Source organism: Gallus gallus, chromosome 4 (genome assembly GCF_016699485.2).
Source record: "Gallus gallus isolate bGalGal1 chromosome 4, bGalGal1.mat.broiler.GRCg7b, whole genome shotgun sequence".
NCBI lineage: Eukaryota > Metazoa > Chordata > Aves > Galliformes > Phasianidae > Gallus > Gallus gallus.
The window spans coordinates 74,080,341-74,100,480 of NC_052535.1; the positions used below are offsets into that span (position 1 = coordinate 74,080,341).

The following is a 20,140-nucleotide window of genomic DNA, read 5'->3' on the forward strand; positions in this document are numbered from 1 at the left end:
AGAAAGAACTTGGTTGTTGCTGCCTTGTGTGTGAAGAAGTCTCTGCATTTATTCTGTTTGTCCTTTACTGGGTAATATCCCTTGCCATGACAGCCATCCATCTATGCTGTTCACCTGTTGTTTCATTCCTGTGTATGCAGATATGCAGAAACACAGAATTCAGAATTGCACTCCACCTCATCCCTGTTAAAGTTCCTTGCAAACAGAGAATTTTTGTTGACACTTTAGGATCTTTCTGTGAAATTATTTTTCTATAGCTTGAGATACGGCAAAAAATGAGTCTTTCTCCAAACACAGAATAAATCGGTACATAGCTATTATAATGTTTTTCACATTATCTTATGGTTAGCTTGAAAAACATGCAAGATCATCAGTGGTGTCTAGGTTTTTCTGTATAGTAATAAAGGATCATGTTTTCCATTGAAGATGTGGTTTCAGTATGACAGGTTGCTATTTTTTTCTTTTTTTTTTTTTTCATTTGAAATGAGCAAGAGTAGTAAGAGTAAAAATTGATGGCTTTATTTTGACTTAATTTTTATCTACTACTGAGTCAAAACATAGAGACTTCTTATGGAAGCCCATTTATCTACTCAAATCAAGAGGACTTCTGTTTTCATAACAAACAAACAAACAATTCATTCTTTATTCCATGATTTGAATAATAAAAGAGTGCTAAAAGAAATTTTTTTAGAGTAGTATAGCTGGCTTTGTCTTGCTGGCATTATGTTACAATGCCCTCTGTGCTGTACTAGATGCCTAACAACCTTTTTCTCCTATATCCAAAAATACCCAGCAGGACCATTCCATTAAAAATAGAGGGTTTATTTATTTATTTTTTCTCTTTCATTCAAAACTAGCTTCATTTTACAGATAAGGAAACAGAGGAAGTAAGATCTGTGAGGATTGGTAAATGAATCCAGGTTTAATCTATAATCCTTTTAGTTGATCCTCTGAGTGAGACTGACTTAATTTATAAGGCATGTGAATAATTAGTAAGGTATCTGTTTGCTTCAGATACATTAAAATATCTTCTCATAGTGAGTAATCCAGGTGAAAAGTAATATTCAGAGGGGACCAAAAGACATTAATTTTAGGGATTTGGATATTACTGTTCCAGAGATGTAATTTCCTAATGCATTTAGACCTGAAAATTACTTGTCATTCCAATACCTATTACTGGTTCATCTGACATAAATGGAGATTTTACTGCATCCTCCGTTATGTTTTGCTGTATATGTAACTCTGTAGATTGTTAAATTTTTACACTTATTTCAGAATTCTATTTCTTCAAAAATACATGATAGCGCACAATTGTAACGATGTTCTCACTTTGAATCAGCATGTTGCAGGCAGATATGGCAACAAGTTGTCTGGCAATGTGTTGTCTGTCACTGAAGTTGAGCTATGATTAATATCTATGCTTCTTTTTCTTCTTGCTATCCGGAATAGCTCAAAAAGCTTTTGAGCCCAGAAATCAAAGTGTGGTTTTTGGTCCAGACAGTTCATTGCGAGTTAAAACTAAAGCCCTGCATGTCTATCTTAAAAACAAAACAACAAACCCAAAACAGATTTAGTTAGTCTCGGTGCCTGTATGATTAGTAATTATGAAAAAACTCTTTCACTGAATATCTTTCATCCTACAAATGCTAAACACTACAATACATGCCTGTATTTTCATTAGCTGTATAAACTGTTAGTGAATTTATTCCCATAGTAAGAAGTAGTTACGAAGGAAATTCTTTCTTTCAATGTTAAGTTTACAGATACTTTTTTTTTTTTTAACTCACAGAAAGTAGATTTTTTCTTGCTGGATAGTGATACAGCTTATGCTGTATGTTTCTAAGACACATAGGCATGCTTACGGAAACAAAAGCTGAATCTCCTTTTAGGATCAAATAAGTTTTCAAATAATTCATACTGCCTACTCTGAAATGACTAGGGATTGCCATGTAGTCCCCGAGGTCAGTAATTGATGGACACAATTAGGTCTTTCCTTCAGGAGGCTACATCAGTACTTAACCCTTAAGCAATGTTCTGATTCCTATGCATTTGTTTTACAATCTTGCAAAACTATAAACAATGTATTTCATGCTATATCTTAAGATCTGTTGTCTGTCTCATATGCTGTTAATTGTGAGGTATTTTTGAAATGTTGACAGTGTTTGGAGATGGAATTGCTTTGAGCTAAAGTTTCTTCTGATTTTTTTAAACTGGTTCTCAAAGTCATGAATATTGGATACCTGATGTTGGAAAGGTTGTGCCAGAACATTATTACTGTGTGATTACTAATTTGTCATCAGTGTTGGTCAAGAAATATATCACTTAATAGTGAAAAATATCCAACATCTGCCACCTGTGAGATAGCTGAATTATACAATATTTGGGTAAAACAGGGTATTGGATGAAAGCTAATAGGTAGATTGGTGGCATCAACTGTTAGGAAGCAGATCAAGGACTAGGATATTTTCTGAGACAGAAAGTGCATTATTTTCTACTTAGCAAATAGTACTTCTTCTGTATTTGGTGATCTGGGAAGGACATGAGCAAACACTTCAACTAGTTCATTTTTGGCATTGTCTAGTCTAGACTATTCTCCCTGTGATTTTCAGGTTTGGCAATGTTACTATACTATGTGGCAGATGATGCTCCATATCTCCTATGTTATTGCTATCATGACATGAAAATCTACTGATAACAATTCTCCATGTATGTGATTAAAGAAACAAACAATCAAACAAAAGTGAATTTCCAGCAGTCTAATTGTTATGCTTTGAAGTATTCTTTAATTTGAAAAGGTGTAGTGCTATATAGCCAACACAAGTTTGTGGTCTTCTCTGTTTCATTTGTTTTTCATCTTTGTCAGTACATCATGATCCACACGGCTAAGCAATCTTTTTACATTTGCCAGTCAGTGCCACAGGAGAATGAAGGCTTGATAAACCCTGGCAGCTGAAGCTAGTGCTTATGAGCCTTATTGCTAGTTTACCAAAACTTGCCTGATATTCAAGGCTATTGTAAAGGTGTTCTTCTTTTTTTTTTTTTTTTTTTTTTTTGTCTTTGTTAAACTTGTTTCCTAGCTAAATTTATGTCCTACTTGCTCAATTCTGTCAGCCTCGTCCTGATCTCCTCGCCTAATCTTCGCTATTCCAGTTTCTGACTTTGGCACAGTTTCTGGCAATATTTGCTGCATAGACCTTTGACTTAGCAGAATGAATTTCCTCCTTATTTCCTGACCTCACTTGCTCTGGCCATGGCAGCAACTTCCCATCTCCATTTCTGATTCCATTTAGTCTGACACTTTGTGCCCTAATAGTATTAAATGTGCACGTATGCCATTTAAAAGGTAATTTATTCTATAGACCGTCTTTCTCTCGTTAAAATAGGATTGAGAAGATGAAATGATCTAACAGATTTTAAAGAATACAAGCCTGTAATTTCATTTCTGATTCAACAGTACAGTCACAACCTCTATCCATCAAGAAAGGAACTCATGTACAGTAGGTGGTTTAGGGCAGATCATCCCTAATGAGAGTGACAATCTTTTCTTTACACAGTTGTCATTCATAAAACAGTTTTTATTGGATAGGATTCAGAAGAAGCCTCAAAATGTACTTTTGCCAGAAACTGGTTTTTAGTTTTGTGATAGAACTGAAAAAACCTGATGTGACAAGGCAATGTGGTGACTAATTGTGTGCCTTCGGGCTCATATGCAATAGGAATAACATGGAAGTTAACAATGCTATCTTTTATGACAATAAGCCAGTTATTTTTTCACTATACCCTGAAGCTCCATGGATCAAGTCCTGCTAAGGACTGCTTGGTATTAGCTGGGAAAAAATGTTATGCATATTCCCTCTTGATCATTACTCTCATGTTTATTTACAGTTTTCCCTGAAGCCAAAGAATGTGAAATCCCTGAAAGGGTCTCTAAGGTGTTTAAACTTTAGTAGGAGAGAAATGCAACAGAAGCAGACAATCCTAGTGGTCTGCCTTTGTTGCTGGCATATGTAAAAGTATGATCTACTGTGAACTGGTATTCCCAAGAGCACAGTAGATCTAAGAGTTAAAGCTGTCTGTTTAGGATTAAGTTTGATTCTTATGACAAAAGAGTTGTAGAAGACAATCTAAATCATCTGACTGAGAATGGTGTCAATGAGTTTTCTTGTGACCCCAAAACATGATAAGCAGATAGTAATGTTTGACTTTATTGGCTCTTCCAAGCTAATTCTTGGCAATAAATTCTTTTCCTGCACTGCTTTTATCTGTGACTCATACAGACATTTCAGTGAGCTCAACGTTGTGTGAGAACAAAGTAGGAGGCCACTGAATATTGATCTAGCCCATGATCTGGTAATTCCTTCTCTTTTTCAACTCTTGTGGAAATACAAACATTCATAGCTGCTAGCAAACCACATCTCTCAAATCTCAAAAGCAACAGTGTCACATCTAATATTGACAGCACTCATAAACTGTATCATAGAGGTACATGATAGTCTTTCTTCTTACAGATAAATCTTTGAGATTTTGGTCAATTTAATGTGTAGCTTATTTAAATATGTTTTTAGCTGTTACATTTGTTGAGGAGAGTATATAAGTGTGATAACGTGATTTTTTTTTTACACACAAATGTGAAAGTGGAAACAAAAATTAATTTCAGGCTTACAGTACTTTAAACAATGCTGTGCTTTGTTGATCAGAGGCAGGAATTAATTTCATGTCTCTAAATGATCAATAGTGATACTTACTACCAAGCTCTTAATAGATAGTACTAGCCGTTTGACATTGAGCATTACTTTAAAAGTGAGCGCACTGAGGCAGAAATGACATATTTGAGAATTTACCTTTTTATTCTTAAGATTTTAATACTCTTCTGGAAGATGTAAAAATAAAATGCTTATATACACTTTCAAAGCTAGGAAGAGTCATTTGAATAAGAATTTATTGCAATAGGATAGGCAAAGTGATGGTAACCTGTTTATACACATATAGTTTAAAAACGGAAGACTAAGAAAGACAGCTTTGTAATTATAAAAATTTGTACTTATTCACTATGATGTCCTTTCACAATAATAAATTAAATTAGAGAGAACACAGACCCACAATTGTAAGTCAAAGTTGACTGTGATGTTTTTTTTCATTATTGTAGAAAAAAAAAAAAAATCCACTAAGTGACTTGATCTGTAGCAGTTAGAATCATACAGTAAAAGAACAAAGTAATTAACAATCTGGCTTTTAGCCTAGTCTAGTGGATCAGACTGGGAGGATGGAAAAGCTGATGACAGCAGCTAAGAGACAGAAGCCTGCCTTATAGATTTAATAATAAATAAAAATATGATCAGTGACATTGGTTTATGCTCTACTTTAGTCATTAATTGATCAAGTTATATGCGCATCTGGGAGGCTGTTGGGGAAAAAAAAAAGAGGTGAGTTCTGCTGCTGCATGCAGATACAGCATGCTTTATATATGTATTTCTAACTCCTGATGAAAGAAGATTATATTATTCTCTTTCTGAGGGAGCTGTGGCACTAGTGCAATTTAGCTGAACATCAAGATGACATTGAATCTGCTAGCTGGTAAAACAACTGGATAGTAAGGCAGATATATATACCTCCATTTTTCATCGAGAGTTTATATTTGCCCTTAGATGACTTAGGTCAATAACTCTAAGGTTGATCTTTGCCTCTTCTTGACCATTAAGTTGCAAGTGCACCTTTTTTCAGATTCTCAGAGATTATTACTTCTTGGTGTAGAACTGACTGTAAGATTAGCACAGTGTGAACTGAATTCTAAAATCCCTCCAGCTTGTTTGTCACCAAAGCTTGTTAGTTAGTTGGACTGCTTCTTTAAACAGTTTCTCCTTCAAGGCATATTAAGCATTTGTTTCTTTCTATCAAAGACCCTATTTGTTTCCAAGCTTTCAGTCATAGCCAGTGGAATTATGTCATTATTAAGTCCCAGCCTGACCTTCCAGAATCTCTTCACTGACTTTATCTGTGATCACTGAAGACATCTGAACATATTTGGGCTGCAACTGATGAAAAGTAAGAGACTATCAGGTTGGCATTTATGCAGAAAGAAAGATGACATGATTTTTTTTTTTTGCCTTAATCAAGTATTTCAGCTCTCAGATTGTGAGACTCCCTCCAACCAGTGTAAAAAGACAGGCATAGACAAGGTATTTGTACTGTGATTAGTGATTTCACTTGAATTTCTTTATAGCTATATCCTTTCTATCATTTCATACTTACTGGGATTTCTTGCTTGTTTGCTGAGATGACAAACATTTATCAGCATGGTCGCTTCTTCCCTGAAAGAATTTTAAAAAATGGATTCATTGTAGTCAGCAAATGGCACTGTACTAGACTTAATACACTTGTCTGAAGTGAAACTTCTATTGTTGTGGACAGACAGTATGATGTTTTGGCCCAACAAATGATGAGACTAAATCATTCAGGCATAACAGGTTTATGTATGGAAAACTTGAAGTAGGAATAAAAATTAGTTGATGCAGAAAATTTGAAACAGAATTGAAGCAAGAGAACTGGTCTTCAAGGACTTCAGAGAAGAGATTTCCATGACAACAGAATACTTAGGTATGCAAATAAAGAAACAAAGCATCTTATATCAGTAAATACACCTCTATTTCCTAGAATAAAATCTGAACAATCAAGGAGTACCATTTATGTAGGAGAAAAGGGGATGGTGAGCTGAGATGATAGGGGTATTGCAGGCCAAATTTCCTTCTCACTTAAACAAGCACTATTTTTTAAATTGTAGAACTATAGAGGTACGTATAGACAGATGATTCCATTCCTCTTGGTCTGTAATAATGCTGTGCTGTGACAGGATCAAAAGCTCTAGACTTTCTTCAGTAGTCATCTATACAGCAGCTAAAACAAGCTTTTTAATGATAAAGATTCCACCAACTTCTTCCAAGATCGTCCAACTTGGCTACTTTAGAAGTTAGAAAATTTCCCTCAAATATTAACACTTATTTTTGTTGCAAACTAAGTTCTTTTCTCCTATGACCCTCTACCATTGGCCACAGAGAAGGTTCTTCATAACAACCATCTAAATATGAAAGATTGTTATCATGTTATGTCCTGTAAGTTTTCAGAATATTATATAAAGGGATTAATATTTATGACAGAGGATCATGTGATTATGTATTGTAATGTAATCTCTGCAATAAATATTGTAGCCCTTCTTCCATGACCCATGCTGTATTATAAATTTGCTATTATGCTCAAGAGCTTTCCTTGTTAAGGAGGGGAAAACATATATGATTTGTGGTCATACAGCTCTCTGCTATCATAGCCATCATATTATATAATTCACAGACTAATCAAGCTCTGCCTTGAAGCATTTGTTTTGCCTTTCCACTCATTCATTTGGAATGTTGTCTCAGTACTTGAATTCTTTAATGATTAGCAGCTTTCATTTAATATATAACTTAAACTTATAGATTATAGATTACACGATTTGTTCTGGTGCCAACAATGACCTTTAGCTGAAGTAGGTGTGTTTTTTTTCCTCACTTGGACCCTGCCTGATGTACTTTTACGACATCAGTATCCCCCCTTGGACTTTTTTATGAGTACGAATAGGCTTTTTTAGTCTCCACATATACATTGGGCTCATTTTAAAAAGAATATTATTGCCATTGAAAAGAGAATTTTGCCTCATCTCTGCATTTAGATGCAACTAACAAAATATGCGATTGGTGTCTTTCCATAGTTCCATAAATGAATCATTAGTACCATAATTTTAGTAACTTTATTCCCTGGAGGAAATACTGTTGGAACCAAAATGCTTTAAATCAGTCTGAAATTTTCTATGCTTGTATTGTTAATGAATGTTTGACATTCCACAAACTGTCTTTTGAATTAGCTAGGACACCCTCTACTTTTGTTCTTAAAACCTTATAATCTGGCATCTCTGTGGATCTAGATTTAAAAATGGAAAATATGAAGCACTGCATTCAGTTATATTCTGTAGCTGGCTGTACACAGCACTACAGCTCTGATTTCCACTAGCTGAACATAAAAGCCATTATCCTTTATGCTGTTAGTTTCTGTAAGAAATCATGTGTGAGACAAATAGGAAAGGGAAAGAAAATGGAGAGAGGGGAGAGAGAGAGGAATAGAATGGGAGAAGAGTTTACTGATGAGAATGAAAGACAAAAAGCAATGTGAAGCAAGTATACAGCTGAATGTAAAAATGCCAGAAAAAAAATGTTGAGAAATCATGCTCCCATAAACTGTTTCAGTCTGGGCACTGTTCTACACCAGGGTCAGCTCTGGGGTTTTGTTGCTGTTTTTTGTTTGTGCATTTATTTTTTTCTGTCTCTTCTGAGCTTAGTGCAGATCACTATGAGCATGTTATTTCACATGAGACCTTAAACCTATCATCTATTTAATATATATATATAAAAACTATAGATGTCCCCACGCAAAGAAAATAAGCTTGCTGCCTTATAATGTGCCAATATTTTTCTTCAGCAGACACCTGTCTAATGCACTGTTTCTCAGCTGTGAATTTGGCTACATTTCAGCAGCAGGTGAAGCTGTTCCCAGTATGCTTTTACTTATAAAATGTTTTGCTATCTTCCAGGCTAAGAATGAGGTGCTTAAAAACTGCAGTGCTGTTATTTTACGTGATCTTTATGTAAATATGAAATAATATATTGATTCAGTTTTGCTAATGAAATAACTTCAGTGATAGTCTAATAATGACAACAAACAATTCAATAGCAATTTAGATTAAGTGATACAGATTAAACCAAGGAAGTCTCTGAGCAACAAATCAAAGTCGTGTTGAATATTACATTGTTTTTTAAAATATAACCTTGCATTAGTTTGCAGCAGCTTCCTTCTAAAATATCTGCAGTGTGACTATTACAAATGATGAATCAGAGCTAAAATATGAGATACAAAAATAGAAAAGTCTCACAAATCAAAAGTGAAATACCTAAGTACTGCCACTCAACAACCAAGCAGTTCCAGTCACCTGCAGCAAACTGAAGCCAATGAACAGAAACAACAGCAGCAAAGCAAAAAAACAAAACAAAACCAAACCAAAAAACCAACAACACTGGAGTTTAAGATCTGAAGGAAATGAGTACTTATTTTCCATTGATACTGAATCAAGAGTGGGCCCTACTTTCCTGAGTTTTGTTTTAAAAGCCCTAACAAAGAAGTCAAACCACATCTTGGCAGATTTATACCTGTAGACAAATTGTAAATTGGAGGGCTCTTTAATGGTTGCTTTCTCTTCTCTTTTTGTTAGCACATACAAATTCTGACTTGTTTACTTCTTTCTGGTAAGTTGAATTGCTTTTGACCCCTAGAGAACTTATTACAAACTGTTAATTTAAAAAAATAAATTGAGTTTCAAGGAAAGTAGGTTCTCATCCTTTCCTCTCACCTTTTCAGTAACAAGGTATAATAACAGTAACGGGCAATTCTTGCCAAGTTCCAGGACTGGCCTTCATTGTTTCTCATTGTCTCCTTCCATGCAAAAGTGGGGATACACACTGCGCTTCTTTGAAGAAGCACTATGGCTGAAGACTAATAGGCACAAAAATCAAAATATGCAAGATTACTTTTTCTGAAAGCACTGATATTCCCTAAAGTTTTGGGTACTAAAAGGAAATATTAAATATAGAAGCTTCTCTGTTTCAGGGACATGTAACTTGTTAGCAATAATACCTTTCCTGTCTTACAATCTCATTTTGCACTTTGGGTTTCCTCATATCCACCTTGTGATGGGTTAGACCCAGCTGATTGCCCAGAACCCCCATAAATGCTTGCTTACCCCTGTCCCACAGTGTAATGGTGGGGAGGGAGGTAAAAATGGGAAGAACATGAGGGTGAAAATAAAGACAGGAAAATCACTTAGCAATTACTCTCAGGGGCAAAACAGACTCAGGGAGGTTATGTTAATTTACTGACAAACAGCATAAATAATTAATTACTTGATTAAGCTGGGAAACAAAAAAGAGAAATGTTTAAAAAGTAAAGGAAGGCACACTTCTTCCCTATTTACTATGCTTGCTCAGATGCACTCCAGACACTTCTTATCCCCTCCTCGTTTTTGCTACAGGTTGTATTCCACAGAGTAGGTCATGGGAGGCTGCGGTCAGTGTACAGTGGTCTCTCTCTGCTGCTGCCTCTTTCTCACTTTTCCATAGCTGCTTCTTCATTCTTCTCATCTCCTTTGCTGTCATGGACTTTATCCATGGGTTTGCAGACCTTTGGGATGTACTTTGCCTTAGCATGGATCCTCCTTGAGCCTCAGTCCCTTCATCAATGTATGGAACACAGGCAGCCTCTGACCTTCCTCAGCAGCCACTATTACACTGCCCCCACTACCAACACCTTGCCAGCAACGCACAGTGACTGTCAGTGTGAGAGGACTCCCAGCAGTGTAGGAGATGTAATATTTGAGTATGGACAAATTGCAGTTCATGGAATTATAGAATGGTTTGGGTTGGAAGTGACCTTTAAGATCATCTAGTTTCAATCCCCCTGCTATAGGTAGGGACACCTCCCACTAGACCAGCTTGCTCAAAGCCCCATCCAGCCTGGCCTTGAATGCTTCCAGGGAGGGCATTCACAACCTTGCTGGGCAACCTGTTCCAGTGTCTCACCACCCCCACAATACAGAATTTCTTCCTAATATCTGGTCTAAATCTACCCTCTTCCAGTTTAAAACCATTTCCCCTTTTCCTGTCGCTACATACCCTTCTAAAAAGTCCCTCCCCAGCTTTCCTATAGGCTCCCTTCAGGTACTGGAGGGCCACTATAAGGTATCCCTGGAGGCTTCTCTTCTCTAGGCTGAAGAGTCCCAGCTCCCTCAGCCTGTCCTCAGAGGGGAGGTGTTCCAGCCCTCTGATAATCTTCGTGGCCCTCCTCTGGTCCTGCTCCAACAACCCCATGTCCTCCTTGTGTTGGGAGCCCCAGAACTGGACACACTACTCCAAGTGGGGTCTCACGAGAGCAGAGTAGAGGGGTAGAATCACCTCGTTTGACCTGCTGGTCACGCTTCTCTTGATGCAACACAGGACACAGTTGGCCTTCTGACCTGCAAGCACACACTGCTTGCTCATGTTGAATCTTTCATCAAGCAACACCCCCAAGTGCTTCTCAGGGCTGCGCTCAAGCCATCCTCCCACCAGCCTGTATTAGTGCTTGGGATTGCTGTGATCCAGGTGCAGGACCTTGCACTTGGCCTTGTTGAATTTGATGAGATTGGTATGGGCCCAATACAGTGTTTTCTGATTTAGAGTACACTTTTTTTTTTTTTCTTGGATGCATCCTTACACAATATGACTTAAAAATAAGTAAAATATACTTCTGAGACCAAAAATACTCTTAGAAATCTGTTGTTGCACAAAGAGCAGCCTTTCTTTCTCATGCCTGAATAAAAAGTAGAAATGGAATTTTAGTACTTTTTGGAGGAGGAAGAATATTCTGATTCAGTTGTTTTTAGTTTTTTTTTTTTTTCCTGTTTCTTTGTCTGCTTAACCTTTTTGCAAAATATCATAAGTAGCATGCAGTATAAGCTGAATGACGAACTGCAAACTTCTGAAGGAGAAAGCTCCCACCTGGAGGGCCATTCTCCAGCAGAGGAAGCACTGCAAGAATAAATGGCTTCTCAGGAGGCCTTCAGCAGATAGATGCACTGAATTTTTGGGGGTTTATATTCGTTCTATTCAACTACTTAATTATAAATTATTCATTTACTTACTGCAAATACAATTTGGGTTACTGTAGTACTGTGTTAACCCTTTGCAGATGTCCCAGGACCAGTGGGGCAGTAGAAGAGGGTGAAAGGACAGAATCTCCTATACAGTGCCTTAGCCTTTCCTCATCCACACAAATAAATAGGAAAAAAATCAGGTCCTCTCTGATAGGAACGTATTAGCACCAGAAATCATGATGGAAAATTTTAATTCATGTAATGTTTTTTTGTTTTGTTTTGTTTTTTTTTACTATTTTTTTCCTTTGGATGAAAATGCGTCTTTATGCCTAGGCTAGCTTCATAATTTAATGATTAAATTTATATGTTATGTATTTCAAACAGTTGTGGAAATCAGAGCTTCATTTGGACATACTGAATCATAATCTTGTTAAGTCTTTTCAATTAGTTTACATTTGAGTGAATAGAAATGTGCTGATTCAGCTTCTAATTAAAGAAATAAGATAGAAGCTACATCAACTATGTCAAGAAGAAAAAATTAACGTTATCATAGATGACTATAAGAAATCTTACTGTATATGCACCATTAAACCTATGAGCAACATTTTACTAGCATTTAGCTCTGAAAGAAGTATCTGAAATAAATGACAAAGAAAGGAAGAAATTATTTATTTTGAAAAATAGAAACTAGAATGAAACTTTATATTCACAGAAATGTAATTATATGTTGAAATGTAATTATATAGAAAGGATGAAATCAGAGTTGATGTCAATTTTTACTGAATGTTATATAGAGCAGATACATGGACTTGACATGCTAATTGGAAGAAACTGAATCAGGTTTGGTAAATAATAAAAAAATTGCCCTTTATAGCAAATGTGGGGAAAAAAAACAACAACCACCAACAACAAAAGAACCAACAGCACATTCTAAACTATGTTGTGTGTTACACATAGCATCAAATTTTTCGCATCTTTAATCTTTATATTTGGCAACTGTTGCCAATCCTTATCATAATATAAATGCTCAGTGGTTAAAAATCTGCACAGCTCTATTGCTGCTATAGTTTATAAAGTCAGTAAATTGTATTCATGTATATGAAATTATGTTTTGCCCTGTTATTTTCAAATAAGCTTTCATTTTTAAGTATTGCACCCCTAATTTGTAAGTAATTAGTAAATATTATGCAAACATTTAGCTTTCAATGGTAGTAGTGGTGAAACAAGAAAATGGATATTTAGAATGTGAGAGAAAATTAAAACAGCCAAGAACTGGAGAAGCTCAAAAGGAAGCTCAGGAAAGTCAGTGACATTTTCCATCAAAATTCTTTAAATCCTAAGAGAGAAAAAAGGAAAACCCAGGCAGAGGAAAATGATCAAATTATTTTAAGCAAGACCCATCAAGGAGAACAGGAGATGAAGAACAAGTGGGTAGCAACAAAGAGTAGAAAAATGAAGGAGATGAGCTTGAGAGAAGCATGTAGATTTATGGACACAGTTCAGTTTATTTGGGTCACTTTCCCTTGTTTCAGACACAATTGATCATAAAGGTTACTCACCCTACCTTCTCTGTACAAACTTGGTAGACACTGTAAAGATTACATTCTGCTCTGTGCTGCATACTTGTAATTCTTTCTAAGACACAAGACAAATATCTATCTTAAATGGCAACTGCAAAGATATTTTTGATGTATTACCACCATTCTTTCCCTAGCTCGCTCTGTTATGACCAGCTGCTCCTGTATATTTAGATTGTTTTTACAACTCATAGAGTTTTGATAAAATGTTGGGGTACAGCAAAGTGAGCAAAAGGAAGTGATAGCCATAAATCAGAACTACCTCACTCTAAACCCTACACACAAATCACAACAAGGACTCTTGAAAAATTATGATGAATTTGAGTTAGGTAGTTTAGCTTCTTGATAATTAGCTTGATTGAGTCCTGATGATGAAAGCATATCCTCGTGTCTCTCCTGACTACTCCGAATTTCTCTCATGAAGAAGAGCCATTTTCTGGATACCTGAGGATTCTCCTAATAGAAGGGAAATCTTTTGATGGTGTGTAGCAGATACAGTACTCTGAATCCTGACCTTTCACAGTCTTTCCTAAGCCTGTAGCAATGTATTTTTATTAAAAAGAAAAAAAGAAAATCACTTGGCAGAAGTGACACAACACTGAGTTGTTCTTGGCTAGTTAAACTACACTGTAGTTCTGTCTGCCCATTCTAGTTCTCAGTCATTCCATCACTTTGGAGTGCAAACAGACATAAGTGTCCCATGGAACAGCAGAGAATCGGATTTTTTTTTCTTAGCACATTTGTTGGCGGTACAGTGTAGAAGTTATTCCTTTATCTTTCTGTTTATAAGAATCTTCAAAGTACCAAAAAATAATAATAGAATCATAGAATTGCTTCATTGGAAAAGACCTTAAAGATCATCAAGTTCAACTGCAACCTAATCATACTACCCTAACAACCCTCCACTAAATCATGTCCCTGAGCACCACATCCAAACGGTTTTTAAACACATCCAGGGTTGGTGACTCAACCACCTCCCTGGGGATCCTATTCCAGTGCTTAACAACCCTTTCTGTAAAGAAGTGTTTCCTCATATACAACCTAAACCTCCCCTGGCACAACTTGAGGCCGTTTCCCCTTGTCCTGTCACCTGACACCAAGAATAATATTTTAGATTTTAGGTAGTGAAACCCATAACCTTTATTTGCCTTGAAAAATTACTGTGATAGTCGGGAAATGTATGCAAAATAATAATAATAATAATAACTGGGATTTCTGAAACAAGTTATTATTCACATGAAACAAAACAACAGTAAAGAAGACCAAGGGGCTCTCCACATAGAAATGAACTGGGACAGCTGATGTAGTGAAAGCATTTTCTAATGATATGTCATGGAAAGTCTTTAAAAATGAGAGGTGCTATGACTGTCTCTTAAAATGCAATTTCCTGTTTTCTTTAAGTGCAAGAGCCAAATCTTTCCTGATATCACAGGGTAAGATCTCATTGGTTTCAGTGGGATTATCTGAATTTCCTTCAAAGGGTCCAGGCAAATCACTTCCATCAGGTGTTGTTTCTCTGCTCCATGTGCACCTACCTAGATTTCATATCCTACGGTACCATTTAACCATAATTTGGTCAAATGGAGTGTTTTGTAAGCAAGGATTGGGTTTGATGCATGATACGCACTCAGCTCTGCACTGACGGCCGTGGTGTTGCTGGCATTGGCTGTGTTGGCGCTGGCAGCGCCGGAGATCCCCAGGAGCTGTTCCCAAAGTCCCCGTGGGCTGCGGAGATGCCCCAGCCCGTGCCCACACTCCTCGTGCTGTGTAACCTCCCCGTCGCGAGGGCTCGGTAACACGCGACTCCCGGCAACAGAGACACGGCGGTAACAGGTGATGCACAACCACCTGTGTGAAGCCGCTGGGCGGCCCTCCCGGGCTCTCTCAGGGCACTCCCCACGCTAGACCCAGCTCTCCCGGCGGCTCCGCTCCTCGGCTTCCTCCTCGGGGCACGGGGCCACCTCACCCCGCAACCCCGCACGGGGTGGGCAGGGAGCCCGGCCTGACGGGGCATAAACTGAAGCGGCGGCCCCGAGCCCTGTGGCCCGCCCCGCGCCGCCGCGGGTGTCGGGGGAGGTGCCGCTGCCGCCGAGGCGGGGCCCCGCTCCGCTCCACCGCGCCGCGCCCGGCCCGCACCGCTCCGCTCAGCAGCGGCCCCGTTCCGGCTCCGCGGCCCCGGCGCGGCGGTGCTGCCGCGCTCCCCCGCCGCGGCTCCGGGCGCCTCCCGCCTCCCAGCATGAATGTGAGGAAGGTGGAGAGCATCTCGGCACAGCTGGAGGAGGCCAGCTCTACAGGCGGTAGGACGGGAGCGACGTGGGGGCGCGGAGCTTTTTGCTTTTTTCTTTTTTAATTTTATTTATTTATTTAGTAGTTATTTTGGGGTTTCTCCCTTTACCTTTAAGCAGCAAGTCTCGCAACTTGGCGTGGGGCTTGCAGGGGGGAGCTGCCTGCTTGCATGGGGTAAATGCATTTGTGATGTTTTGCAAAAATGCGTGCGGCTGTGGGGACGGTAAGCAAACGCTTAATGCCGGGGGTCTCGGGCTGAGACGAGCTGAACGCTTTGCAAAAGCCGTCTGTAAGGTGCCCGCTGTGGCCGACCTGGTACTTTTGCCTTCACTGAAAAGACCCAGGGCTGAGAATGGAGCTCCAGGGGCACCACGCACCAAACTCCCGGGAGGTAATTTGGTCAGTCCCACATTCACGTTTCTGCTTTAGTCTCCTTTGTATCTTCTCGATGCTTAAGTAACAACTACCTGCTGGAGAGCAGCATGCTCTGGTAAGCTAGAGGCTATCTGCTGCCTTTCTCTCCTCAGCACTGCAATGTGGAATACACCTGAGAAGGGTTGCAAAATAACTTGTGTTTTGGGGAGGAGAAAAGCAAACTTTGCTGTCTTCCATCCACCAGGGTGTTAAGAGCTGTACTCTCAAAATAGGTAGGAAACGTTTGTTTAGAAACGAAGCTGCATGGGTACAGTGTACCTAACATTCTGCTGCCCTGCTTCGTGTAATGTGGTTAAGCAGAGGAAGATTGGAGGATTAATGAATAACTTTGCAAAATAGCCAGTCATACATAAGGAAAGTTGTTCTCTAAGAAAGGATAGTAAACTGTTTCATGTTTCACTCTATGTTGCTAGATTTCTCATAAACTGTGATGCCAGTGCACAGTAACAGCCTTGTTGTGAAGTTGCTTTAGAGACACAGCAGTGTTCCACCCTTTGCCTGTTTTCTCATGTTTCAAAGTAGTCTTTCTGCTCCTCAGAAGAGGCTCAGCCTCATGTCTTCTGTTGGATTGTGCTCAGCTTTTTATTCTCCTTACTGCTCTAGCTGCACTTGCATGTTAGGGCCCATAGCCATTCATATAGGGTACAGGATCACTTGCCTTTGGGATAGAGAACTTTTGTTCTGAGTGTGCAATTAGTTTTAGGCTACCACTTCAATGGATAAACTATCTGTGCGGAAATTAAATCTTCAGAAAAACGTACACTACAGGAATCCAGCAAAGGATTCAGCCACTAGTGTGATGTGGTGATACTTCTTACTGCTTTTCAAATCACGGCCCCAAAGTTGGAATTAAGGCATTTTCCCCCACATATACCCATCAGACTTACAGCTCTTCTCCGTTATGTATCAGAAAGTCACTGTTTTTCCATCCCATGTTCTTCTTTACTGACAAGTGCTGGCACCTGTGCTACACCAACAGGACTGGTTGGGCTAAACACAACTCAGGACATAACTCAGACACAGTGGGATTTGTGCAGCTGCTACTGAAGCATAATTTGTTTTATGGGTCATTACTGTAGGTGTTGAAGCATAAAGTGCTCGCAGCTTAATGTTTCATCTTACAGGTTTAGGTAGTAGTAACAGGAAAATGTCTTAGGACATTAGAACTGGGGAAATACGATCTGAATCAATGCCATACAAATATATCAAGGTGGTGTTTTTACATAAAATGTTTTCAGTTGAGCAATATATTGTTTGTGTTCTGTGCTGGTTCTCTTGATATGCATGCCATGTCAGTTTTACAACTGAACAGTGGATTTGATTAATTTTAAACTTGTGATGGTCAGAGCCAAGATACACTTTTGCACTGTTCAAAAGTAAAAAGCAAAATGTGATTGGAACATGAGTTACTGCAGGAAAAGCACCTCTCAGACATTAGTTCTCGTTCCAGAAATGGAAAAAGTAAAGATAAAAATGACAGTGCTAAAAGCAAATTCTCTTTTAGGAGATCACCACTCAACGTATACGTCTCAATGCTGGCTTGATTTTTAAGGAAGCTTTACTGCTCTGGGCTCCTTTCTTATATGAATGAGCATGCTTGTGTTCATCTTCTCAAAATTTTGATTCTTTTTGGTCTGAACTTCCCAGTCTGCCTTTCTTTTCTCTGGTTGTCTACCTCCAGGCTTGCAATTCATTTTCAGGCCCATCAGCATTTCAGAATGTGTTTGTGGGTTACTTAGTGAGGAAGTTTTCCATATATTTGCACTCACTATTTCTCTTCAAATATAAACTACCATTTAAAAAGCAGTAATATTTTAAATATTGTGTCTGCAGCAGAGGGGCTTGCTGCATGAGGATCAGAAAATGTAACCAGTGAAAGTGTAATTGTTTATCTGCTTCGTTTTTCCAAACAAAGTGAAGCCAAAGTAATACATGAGCAGCTTGAACTATGAAAATTATTAATAAAAAAAAGGGAAATATTTTGTACCTTTAAATGAGTAATGATGCCCTTTGGCTGCTCTTCCCCTCGCATTTACTGTATTGCAGCTTGGAGGACATCTTTTGTATTCAAGCTAGTGTTGGCTGAAGCACCACTGGGAGTTGTTAAGTAACAAAACATTTCCTGTCTGAAATATTCAGCCATTGTAAGGGTGAACTGTTTCATCCCTTGTCCCCATGAAAGTCTTTATCCATGTCTTATCTGTGAGGCAGTTGTGTTTGTGGTAGTAGCAGGCAAAACTCATCTGTTATCAGGGAAAGGCAATAAAGTTTCATAGCAAAACCAAGAGAGTAGAGGGAAATTATTAGAAACAATTCAGTGGGTAAGAATAAGTTTAACCGTGAGATGTCTTCTGTGTTGAATATCTAGGACAAATTTAAGCTATTGGAAATGGTAATATTATGGTAATGGTAGTATATGGAATATAATGGTAATATAAGGCACTATCAGAGTTACTCCTTGCTTTACTGTAGGGTATCACAAATTCAGAATGGGGATTGTGCTGACCAGTAGCCATTTCCTTATTCAAACAACAGAAATCTTTACAAAAGTTGTGAAATCGTTTATGACAAGTCTCAAAGTTTTGTCTATGGTGAGACAGGGCAGTCTCAAATACCACATTGTGCATAATGTAGAAACGACAACAGGTAGAACAACTAGTGCCATTGAAAAGTATACAACTTTAAGTTATCCTGGATTTTGGTATTCTCTGATTCTCTTAAGGAGATCCTTATGCAGTAGTGATCACTTTTGGTTTTAACAAACAGCTTGTTCTTGTTGCTTGAGGTATTCTTAGGATACAGTGGGAGCAGTCACAGGGGGCAAAAAGCTACATAAGAAAAGAGTTAAATATAAGAACTTAAGAGACCAAATGCCAAGAAAAGTGATGAAAGTTTTCAAAATATGCACTGGAAAACAGTGATTAAAAAAAAATGAGGGATGAAGAAACAGCTTCTTATTCCACTTGAGACTAATATTAACGAGAGTGTGCTCTATTGAGGGATACTGGAAAAGGGAGGTGTATGTTGGACAAAGTCCTTCGTATCCCAGTTTGGATTCATCTGAGGCAATGAGAAGCAGTGACTTTGCAAGTGCCTTCCATCAGTGCTCTTATCAGAACTCTGGTTTGCCTAGGAGCTCCATCCACAGGGCATGCTGTCAGTCAGCAGTCAGTGTCACTTTTTCTACTAATGACCTGTTGTCCCTAAACACTCTTCATTTTAGATTTGAGACATGTTGTTGTTTTTATCTTATGCGCCCATATTCCCGTGTCTGCCCGATTACTTCATAACACAGATGCATTCTGCTTGTAGGAGCCACAGTAAGAATGGCAGCTTTGAAATGCCATGCATTTCTGTGAAAGTTAGAAACATGCAAGGAAAGGAATAAATTAAATGGACTCCTGATCTAATAAAGGAGATATCTTTATACCACACATGCAAGTAAATGCAAATATTTTGTGTGTAAAACCATATTTCTCATTCATGCAGGATGGAGGAAAGAACTGAAGAACAGGATGCAGTGTAAGCCTCTTTTTAAAATTTTACTCTTTGCCTCCATCTCTAGTTTCTGTATTCAGCGAGCACATGAAGCTGTGATTAGATGCAAAATTCTCATATTGAGAGCTACGTTTGGTATGAATGCCAAAAATGCCTTGGCTTCCCACCAGTATCAACTTTATAGGTTTTGCACAAAATATTGTTTTCATTAATCTGTGCTTTGAAGCTTCTAATCATGCTAGGAGAATTAATATAGATAACCAAATGTGTGGGTGATTTTCAGGTATATTGCGTTCAGAGAACTGGCTGCAGGTGATTTTAGACTTTATGAAATATAGAGAGGCAGATGGGATCTAGCAGTTAATGTAGCCACAAGAGAAGTAGATAGCTTGTGTCATGGAAAGCTTTTACAGCGTATCAGATATGCACTTAGAACTCATGCTTTGGGTTGGAACTGAATATTTGATCTGCGCAGTGTTCAGCTGTAATCTATCCCATCTCGGCCATCCTGTTTGCCATTGTGATTTATTCCAAATCTTTTGGCACTTGAAGAAGAAAGTGTCTAAAAATACCACAATGCCTGATTGCTTCACTGTTTCACAGATAAGTGCATTCTTGCTAGCCTGCCCTGCTATCCTTC

At 38.3% G+C, this 20,140-nt stretch overlaps 1 protein-coding gene across 2 annotated transcripts in view; it reads left to right on the forward strand.

Moving 5' to 3' along the window:
* Positions 1-15,397: 15,397 nt before the first annotated feature.
* The window catches only part of KCNIP4 (potassium voltage-gated channel interacting protein 4), a 382,096-nt gene continuing 377,353 nt past the window's right edge, over positions 15,398-20,140 (forward strand). For both annotated transcript variants that reach the window (NM_001396136.1, NM_204555.2), the window contains exon 1: positions 15,398-15,578. In NM_001396136.1, the coding sequence (NP_001383065.1) occupies positions 15,518-15,578 (61 nt within the window). In that variant the 5' untranslated portion in view covers positions 15,398-15,517. The remainder of the gene's footprint in view (positions 15,579-20,140) is intronic.